Raw genomic sequence first — 10,343 nt, forward strand, 5'->3', positions numbered from 1 at the left:
CAGAGCAGGGAGTGAGTGTTCCCAGGCCTCTTGTGATCTACCACCTCAGCACACTGCTAACCATCTCATTATCTCAGCAGTTCTTCGTTTGTTTCACCAAAGGAGTGCCTACTAGCTCTTGTAACATTTAACACCAAGCCTTGTGAGTGGGGTGAGGTGTTCTATAGCCCTCATGGAGTTGCTGTCTCCTCTGATATTCAAGGATAGAGAGCTTATGTCCTTTCTGCCACTATGTATTAAAAGCTTTAATCAAAACTTTATTTTAACAGCCATCTATGATCAAAACTCTCAACAAAGTGGGTATAGAAAGAATATATCTCAACATAGTAAAGCCTATATATGACAAGCCTGTAGCTTACATTATACTTAACAGTGAAAGGCTGAAAACTTTTCCTCTAAGAACATGAACAAGACAAGGACACCTACTCTCACCAGTTTTTTTCAACATAGTCTTAGAAGTTCTAGCCAGAGCAGTAAGTCAAGAAAAAGAACTAAAATATGTGTAAATTAGAGAAGAAGTAAAACTCACTATTTGCAGATGACATGATACTGTATATAGAAAACCCTAAAGTGTCCACCAAAAAAAACCTACTAGAACCAATAAATAAATTCACTCAAGTTGCAGGATACAAAATCAACATACAAAAATCTGTTGTGTTTCTATATACTAATAATGAGCTATCAGAGAAATTAAAAAAATAATCCAATTTACATTTGCAGCAAAAAGAACAAAATACATAGGAATAAATGTAACCAAGGAAATGAAAAATCTGTATACTGAAAACTATAACACACTGATGAAAGAAAATGAAGAAGGCCTGGCTGGTGTGCCTCAGTGGTTGAACATCAAACCATGAACCAGGAGGTCACAGTTTGATTTCAGTCAAGGCACATGCCAACGTTGTGGGCTTGATCCCCAGGAGGGGGCGTGCAGAAGTACCTGATCAAAGATTCTCTCACCATTTATGTTTCTCCCTCTCTAAAATCAATAAAAAATATATATATTTTTAAAACTGAAGAAGACAAATAAATGGAAAGAGATTCTGTGCTTATGAATAGTAAAAATTAATGTTAAGTTGTCCATACAGCTCAAAGCAATCTTTAGATTCAGTGTTATCCCTATCAAAATTCCAAAGACATTTTTCATTTAAAACTAATCTTACAATTTGTATGGAACCACAAAAGATCCCAAATAGCCACAGTCATAATGAGAAGAAAGAACAAAGCTGGATGCATAGCACTCTCTGATTTCAAACTATATTACAAAGCTACAGTAATCAAAGCAGTATGTATGGTATTGGCATAAAAACAGACGTATACCTCACTGGAACAGAATAGAGGGAGCACAAACCCATGCATGTGTGGCCAATAAATTTATCGCAAAGGAGCCAAGATTTTACAGTGGGGAAAGGATAGTCTTCAATAAATGATGTTGGGAAAATTGGACAGCCACAAGCAAAAGAATGAAACTAAACCACTATCTTACACGGTTCACAAAAATTAACTCAAAATTAATTAAAGACTTGAATGTAAGACTTCACCATAAAGCTCCTAGAAGAAAACAGGAGTGAGCTCCTTGACATTGATCTGGTTGAAGATTGTTGGGGCCTGGCAGCTAAAGTATAAATAACAAGTGGGACTACATCAAACGAAAAAGCTTCTGCACAAGAAAGGGAAAAACCAACAAAATGTGTTGAGAAGACAACCCATGGAATGTAAGAAAACACTTGGAAATCATATATCTAATGGACTAATATATGAAATATATAAAGAACTCATACAACTTAATAGCAAAAAAAAATCTAATTTAAAATTGGACAGAGGATCTTAATAGACATTTTTCCAAAGAAGACATACAAATGGCCAACAGGTACATGAAAAGATGCAAATCAAAACCACAATATGATATTGCCTCACCTGTCAGAAGGGCTGTTACCAAAAAGAAGTAGGTGTTGGCGAGAATGTGAAGAAAGGGAATCCTCGTGCCCTGTTGGTAGGAATGTAAATAATTGGTGCAGCCACTATGAAAGAGTATGGAGGTGCCTCAAAAAGTTAAAATGGAACTATTGATTCAGCAGTTTCACTTCTAGGTATTTATCCAAAGAAAAACACTAACTCAAAAAGATACATGCTCTCGTGTGTTCACTGCAACACCATTTACAATTGCCAAATCATGGAAACATTGACAGATAAATGTTTAAAGATGTGGCACATATGTACAGTGGAATATTATTCAGCCATAAAAAAGTAGGAACTTTTGCCATGTGCAACAAGATGGATGAACCTGGAGGGAAATTATGCTAAGTGAAGTAAGTCAGAGAAAGACAGTTACCGTTTCTCTCGTGCGGAATCGGGAGTGAGTCCTGGGGATGTGATGTGCAGCATGGTAACTAGCTAATAACACTATTGCATTTTTGAAAGTTGCTGAGAGGGTATCTCGCAAAGTTTCGTCTTAAAGTTCAGAGTAATAACCAGTCTGAATTTCCTAGTTTTTCTACTTAATTTACATAAATATTTTACAGAAAATGAAATGCACAAGAGGAAAATCTGAAGGTTTAGCAGTTTTCATATGGCTTCTTTGTTTGATATCCTGATGACATTTTGTGTTACAGTCGATGCAGAATCATGCCGCAGTGTTCCGTGTGGGCAGTGTGTTACAGGAGGGCTGTGAGAAAATCAGCCAGCTCTACGGGGAGCTAAAACATCTGAAGACGTTTGACAGAGGTGAGCAGTTCCCAGGCCCTGCACATAGTTGGGGTGCAGGATTCCCATTCAGTGATGATTTAGCCTCATCCTGGCGGTCTCTCATGGGTGGCTTCTGTGTCCCCAGGAATGGTCTGGAACACAGACCTGCTGGAGACCTTGGAGCTGCAGAACCTGATGCTCTGTGCGCTTCAGACCATTTATGGAGCAGAGGCCCGGAAGGAGTCACGCGGTGCCCATGCTCGGGAAGATTACAAGGTGCGCCTTCGTGACACACTCATGTGCACATGTCCTCCCCATGGGCATCCCTAACTGACCTTGCGATTTCTCCACGTTTACTCCATTTTGAGTAAAGTCAGAGAAGTAAATCGAGAAACATGCTTTTCTTTCCTCCTGGTAACTGCCATAGCTGTGTTCTCAAGATATTTGTACCACAGGACTTTTTTCTGTCTTGGAGTCAGTATCTCTTGCTACTAACTGTGGCATCTCTAAGCAGAGTGCAGTTTTCCTCATTAGGGCGAAAGTTAGGCTGCAGCTCGAGTACTGTGACCAGAAAATCCTACCTTAGTGATTTAAAATGATAAATAAATCATCATTTTGGGCCTGTAATTATGGGTCCTTGTCTTGGGGCCACAGAATTTTTAAAGAAGCTGGTTTTTCTGCAGAGCACACTTGTCAGATTCTGCCAGAAAGAGCCCTCAGCTTATGAGAGCAAAAAATTGTGGGCGGAGGAGCTTGGGGCAAGTGCCATTTAAGGATGAACAATATCAGCAAGCCGTGGGCCAGTTTCCCCAGACAGGCACACAGACTCTTGTCTAGGACAGTGTTTGGGCTGCTGACAGCCTACCAGTCTACCCAAAGGGTTAGTGGGAGATTGGCTAAGTAAAGAGGATCTCTTTTTTTTAATATATCTTTATTGATTTTAGAGAGGAACGGAGAGGGAGAAAGAGACAGAAACATCAGTGATATCAGAGAATCATTGATTGGCTGCCTCCTGCACACACCCCACTAGGGATTGAGCCCACAACCCATGCATGTGCCCTGACCAGGAATCAAATTGTGACCTCCTGGTTCATGGGTTGACATTCAGCCACACTGGCCCAGCAAGAGGATCTTGATTTATTGAGAATCTGGCTGATTCTGTACTGATTGGGGCTGGATTAAATTTGTTGTTTACATGATGTGAAGCAAGAGATTGGTAAGCACATTCATCATGTGTACGGGAGAACTGGAAGCTTCTCCAGGCTGTGGATTGACAGTTCTTGTTGCAATGAAGTCTTCATTTCATTTAGTCAGCACGTAGAACCCACTCACCCCAGGAGAGCAAGTCTTGTCCTTATGTGTTTAGAAGTAAGACATTGTGCTATGGCTCGCTTGCCCCTAGGTAAAAGGTCTTGCCTCTGCCCACCCCCACACTTCCCCACCCCGAAGAAATAACAAGTGTTTGGATCTTTGGGGTTTTATATAAAGAGGCTCTTGTATGGCCTATCCATTACCATGTGCTTAATAGCTTCTCTTTAGGAGATTTTGAAAATTTTAATATAATTTGCTAAGATTGAAACATTTAAATTAAAAAGGCTGAAAGAAGGTGGAATCTTCCAGAGTACAGAGCAAAAAGATAAAGTTTTTGATAAATGTTTAAGTGCATAAAAACACATAAGCTGAACTGTGGGCCCTCCCTGCTGCAGAAGCCCACTGCCCAGCTGTGCGGCCTGACCTCAGGGATCTTGACTTCGTCAGGACTTGGGCTGTGGTGGAAATGGAATAAGTAAAGTGGGGTTCTGGGATGAGCTGGTACCAAATGAGGGCCTTACCAGTAATTGAGGCTGATGGCTGATAAAAGGCTGGCACATCTCGTTTCTCCATTCCCGTGTCTGATACCTAGTTGCACTGTGTTACATGTTCTTTTAGATGAGATGTACACAAGTGGTTTTCATTGTAGAGGGGCAGACCTGGGATAGAACATGACTAGGAAGGTCCTGGCTGTCAGAACAAGATCTGCTTGAGACAGTGGGACCTCCTTGTTGAGTGGGATGTGGGCTCATATTAGACCCATCTCTCATGTATCAGTTTAATGAGTTTGCCATGTTTTGTGGTTATTGCTCTGTTAGAGTAGTAAGGAATTTGGAATATAATTGTCGATGCTTTCTGAAATACATTTCCTTTCTTGGCCTCAGGACCGGGTTGATGAATATGATTATTCCAAGCCCATCCAGGGGCAGCAGAAGAAGCCATTTGAGCAGCACTGGAGGAAGCACACCCTTTCCTATGTTGATGTTGGGACTGGGAAGGTAGGTGGAGATTGTGGTTTGCTCATATGTGCAGTGACACATGCATTTAATGAACTGGGAGAAGCACCATGGGTTTAAATGGACTGCTGATAGATTTGAGACACCACTGAAAACAGAACCCCGCATCACTCAGCAGGACTGGTCTTCCACAGCATTGCCGATGGTCAGGGAGTAAGCCCCGATGACTCGGTGGCAGGGTCTGAAATGGTGAAACCTGAGCCCATGGAGAGTGAGGGCTGGGAGAGGAAAACACCCCTCACCACTTCCCCTCTATTGGCTGGACCCCCTGGAAGCAGCTACAGGGAAGCCCAGGGGATTCAGGGAGCAAGCAGATGGGGTGAGCCAGCTCAGATTGCAATAGAAGCTTCTGGTCTTACCCATTGGGCATTTCTGTCACCGTTAAGATAGAATTTAAGATACAAAGTGTTTACCCCTAAGCTTTTTTTGTTTTTTAATCTGTTTTTATTGATTTCAAAGAGAGGGAGAGAGAGATAAAAACATCAATGATGAGAGAGAATCATTGATTGGCTGCCTCCTGCATCCCCCCTACTGGAGATTGAGCCGCAACCCAGGCATGTGCCCTTGACTGGAATTGAACCTGGGACCCTTCAGTCCACAGGCCAAAGCTCTATCCACTGAGCCCAACCAGCTAGGGCTACACCTAAGCTTTTAATAGCTTGTAAGCATCGTCTTGATCCTTTATCTGGGTCTACAGAAATTAAGTTGTGTTTTGTGGTCATCATTTAATATAAGAGTGCCTACACCCAGGTGGCTCAATTGTTTGGAGCATTGTTCTGTACTCCAAAAGGTTTCGGGTTTGATTCCCCGTTGGGTGCATGTGGGAGGCAGCTGATCAGTGTTCTCCCTCTCCCTTTCTCTCGTTTCTCTCTCTCTCTCGTTTCTCTCTCCTCTCTCTCTCTCTCTCTCCCTCTCTCTCTTCCTCTTAATCTTCCTCTCTCCCTTCCTCTCTCCTTTGCTCTCTCTAAAATCATAAACATGTCCTCAGGTGAGGATTAAATATATATAGCGCCCACTATGACTGTTTAATCTGGGCAGTCAGTCATTTTCATAATTTTTCATGAAGGCTATTTTCTGACTATATAGGAAGAAGTCAGACTTCCCTCTCCCAGTACAACCCTATTTTTTTTTAAATATGTTTTATTGGTTTTTGAGAGGGAGGGAGGGAAGGAGAGAGAGAGAGAGAGAAACATTGATTGCTGGCCTCCTGCACGCACCTTGCCTGGGGACAGAATCCGCAACCTGGGCATGTGCTTTGGGGAATCGAACCAGTGACCTTTCTGTGCAACTGAGCCACACTGGCCAGGGCTGTTTGGGGTTTTGATGATTATAAAAGAAATACATGCTCATGTTAGAAAGTACAAGAAGAATAAAGAAAATTGACATTTACAAGTTCACCAATTAGAAATATTGTAATTTTGAAATATTTCCTCCCTTCATTTTGTGAATGTGTACAATTTTTTCCTTATGTGTGTATATGTAAATATTCACTTGCAAGTAGAATACAATGGAAGTAAATACACTGTACAAAGATACTTTAAGTATGACAGCATATCCAGGATTTTATCTAAGTGCCTGCATATTTGTCTGCAATATACTTTTATGGTTAATTTTTCAAGAGCATATGATAGTGCTGTTAGTACATTTTTGTGCCTCAACTTATCACCGACTCTTCTGTTTAAGGTTTCTCTGAAATACAGACCTGTAATCGACAAAACTTTAAATGAGTCTGACTGCGCCACAGTCCCCCCAGCCATTCGCTCCTACTGATGAGACCGGAGGTGACCGCTTTTGTAATTATGTATAATAAATAGCTCACAGACGTGCTTAAAATTCTGTACTCTAGTGAATAAGGAATGCCATCTCAATAAAGATCAGTGGCTTACCAGTAATCAAAGCCACAATGAATAACTGTGTGTGAAGTCGTTTTTCTTTGACAGTGTCTTTGAGGTAGAGTCCTAGGTGTAGAATTGCTGAGTCACCTTTTGTCAAATTCCCTTTCATAGGGCTGTGGCACAGTGTTTGGACAGGTTCAAGCCTCGGACTAATGAGAAGGCACAGTCCTCTTGTGGCAAAGCCACGTGCAAGTCCTAGCTTGGAGGGCAAAGACCTCCCAGCACAATTATAGCCAAAGGCTGTAGTTGTAAGCTTGACCTTATGGTCCGAACCTGTGGTCCCACGTGGCTGAGTGATATAGGCTGCGAGAGGTGCCGCAAGTAAACAAAGCTTGATCAGGTGCAAGTAACTGAGTAGATTCAAAACACTCGGGAACGTTGTAACCACGCCCTTACTTTGCCTCCTGGAATCTGGCTATAAAATACAGAGGCTTTCAGGCTGTGGTGCTGTCGCTAGCTCTCCATCAGAGAGGACAGCATCCCACCCAGACCCAGCTTTCTTCTCTTGTCTGTCTTTTCTCAATCCCTCACCGCCCCCTCTCAGGCTCACCAAACCTGGCTGAGCGGGCACGGCACAGTTAATGAGAAAGGAGACTGGCGTGTTTCATGGGTTGAGGGCTGCATCCAGGGTGCCAGAACTCCTGGCCCTGCTCCATGCCACACTTCTACCACCAGAGAGAGCCCTCAGCAGAGTTGCAGGTTCTTTCAGCAAGAAGCCAGGGGCTGAATGCTGAGGGACTGCATCGAGTGTCTGCAACCCACCTGCAAATCCAGCTGTGACAGTCACACAGAGGAGAACATTATTTCAAGGTTCATTGAGTCTACAATTTTAGTAAATTAATCCAACTACAATAGAGCCACTAAGAAATCCTAAATTTCAATCAGTAATCTCATTATTGGTAGTAATGTTGGTATTTATCTTTTGAAATTGTATAGTGGGGGTTAAAGCTCATAACTAATGTTAATGTTAAAAATAATTATTTTTAAGAAAGAAAATGTTCAAAAACAGGTGAAAACCTTGTAATACTAATTTTGGCACAGAAATAAGTGTCAACTCATCCTTTTCTTTGTTCTTTTAAAAAATACACATTTCCTAGCTCTGCCCTAGTAACAGTGGACACCCCAAGCACCTGGATTGTGACCTGCATATCATATGTAATACTTTCAATAATATTTTTTTTAAAAGGAGGTCATTGAAAACGGGTAGAAAGGCAACTGACTACCTCAGGAGGATTCATTCAAACCAGCAGATGTAATGAGAAAGTATATGCCAGAGCATTTTGTAAACTAAGGAAGCTTTAGTACAGGCTTTGGAGCAACATTTAAATGTTAGGACAATGAATTAAAAGCTAGTACAGGTAACCATGGAAACAGGAAAGGATAACAGGGCCAATTAGATTTCAAAGAAATAATGGGTGATTTCCTTGTGTCTGCCTGCTACTTCTAAACCAGAAACCTTCAAACTACTTTCATGAGTATTCTGAGACCAAGAAAATCACCAGCAAGTGGGTATGTAAGTTTCTATGAGACTCCACTAATTAAGGAGCCATGGGACAATATTTCACACTGGAAATGTTTGTAAAATGTGTTCACAGTTTCTAAATGAACTCATCTGTGCTAGGGGGGGGTGACAAACCAGAGAACTAAATATATATATATATAATATAATGAAAATAGAATATTGTCCAAAGAGATGATGTGGATAATTTATAATATGGATTAAAAGAAACAAAAAGGTAAGACATATAGTAAAATATTCAGACTTGCACTTTCCATAGCAATAGCCATAGCCACATGCCTATTTACATTTAAGTTCATTAAAATTAAATATTTAAAATTAAGTTCCCAGGCTACCTTGATCCATTTCAAGTGCTCAGTAGCCATATGTGCCGAGTAGCTGCTATATTGGACAGCATATACAAAACAATTCCATCATTGCAGACAGTTCTATCAGCCACTGCTAATGTATACATTTGATAGTATCTAAGAAAATAGCATATATTTGATAAATTGGCTACTTCAGTAAGAAGCCTGACAAAAATTGGTAGGGTATTCCTTTCCTCTTGAATTCTGACAAAGCAAAACAAAGGAGAAGGCTGGGTGTGGTGGACTCTGTCTCCTAGAATTTTACACCAGAGGCTGTAAAAGGGGGAAAGACTGAAAAAGAAAAGTTATTCATTGTGCAAATGTCACAGTGCAACTGATAAGAAAAGACATAATCTGTGAAGGTAAGATACATACAAAATTTGGTCATCCGCTGGTTTAACATATTTATAGAGAACTTACTGTATGCCAAAGACAGAAGGAACAAGAGGGTGGACTGTGGAAAGTTAAGAATTCCAACATCCAGATAAAGCCAATGTTCAGAAAAATTCTAAGAATAATAAAAGAGGCATTTCCCCAATTAACTCAGAGAAATTAGACCAAAAGGAAAGCCTGGCCTGAGATTTGATACATTGTGTGACAACGTTAGTGTCGGGAAGAAAGCAGTGTTGTCTTTCAGTTTATTTGCTCCTCCATCCAGGAGCACCATCTAAATGGAAAGCTTAGACCAGACCTGGTTAGGAGGGAATTGAATCCTGAGATAGGCAAGGAGATAGTGGCAAGTGCATCAATACTTTAAGTGACTGAGTCGGGAGGACCAGGGGCAGATGATCTGCCTCTTTCTATTGGGAGAAGGTGGTCATTGTTGGTGCTGTCTGTACATCTTTGTGGTGTGGTGACAGGACCCCAGGCAACACCTCTCAGTGATGGCAAAGGTCCATGGTCAGGCCCTTAAGGCATGGTTGTGCCGAGCAGTGCACACAGGGGTGCAACCCACATGTAGCGCTCAGACTTAGCCTCTCAGAGCCAGGGGCTCTTGGAGATCAGGGCTTCGGTGATGGGAGGGACTGGGGCTGCCTGGTTTGCAAGTGCACCAGGCTAGTCCGGTGAATATATATGGGGCAGGGGTGACTTTTATAGAAACCTTTATTTCCTAGTACTGTCCCTTTTAAGAGTCAGTCTTGCCACCACTGAGGTAATGCAGGAAGAGAAGGCAGAATCAGTTGCCTGTTTGACCTTAGGCCAGCCATAGTTTTCTCAGTAAAATGTGGACCTTGGTACTACAAGGTACTGGTATGAGGATTACATAAAGCAGCGAACACTAGGGTAGATTCTAGCTCAGCGGTTCTCAATCTGTGGGTTGTGACCCCTTTGGCGGTCGAACGACCCTTTCACAGGGGTCGCCTAACACCATCCTGTATATCAGATATTTACATTACGATTCAAAACAGTAGCAACATTACAGTTATGAAGTAGCAACAAAAATAATTTTATGGTTGGGTCACAACATGAAGAACTGTATTTAAAGGGCCAGAAGGTTGAGAACCACTGAATCTAGCTCATTGTAAGCTTCCAGTAAGTGGTTCTTACCACAAACGAATCGTTTCCCACC

General features: G+C 41.7%; 1 protein-coding gene across 1 annotated transcript in view; it reads left to right on the top strand.

The window, feature by feature from the left end:
* Nucleotides 1-6,920, top strand: part of SDHA (succinate dehydrogenase complex flavoprotein subunit A) — a 25,965-nt gene extending 19,045 nt beyond the window's left edge. Inside the window, exons 12-15 of the mRNA XM_006762445.2 lie at nt 2,613-2,724; nt 2,831-2,961; nt 4,881-4,994; nt 6,696-6,920. Of these exons, the coding sequence (XP_006762508.1) occupies nt 2,613-2,724; nt 2,831-2,961; nt 4,881-4,994; nt 6,696-6,782 (444 nt within the window). The 3' untranslated portion in view covers nt 6,783-6,920. The remainder of the gene's footprint in view (nt 1-2,612; nt 2,725-2,830; nt 2,962-4,880; nt 4,995-6,695) is intronic.
* The last annotated feature ends 3,423 nt before the right edge of the window (nt 6,921-10,343 follow it).

The sequence above is a fragment of the Myotis davidii genome, unplaced genomic scaffold (genome assembly GCF_000327345.1).
Source record: "Myotis davidii unplaced genomic scaffold, ASM32734v1 scaffold135, whole genome shotgun sequence".
In the NCBI taxonomy this organism is placed as follows: domain Eukaryota; kingdom Metazoa; phylum Chordata; class Mammalia; order Chiroptera; family Vespertilionidae; genus Myotis; species Myotis davidii.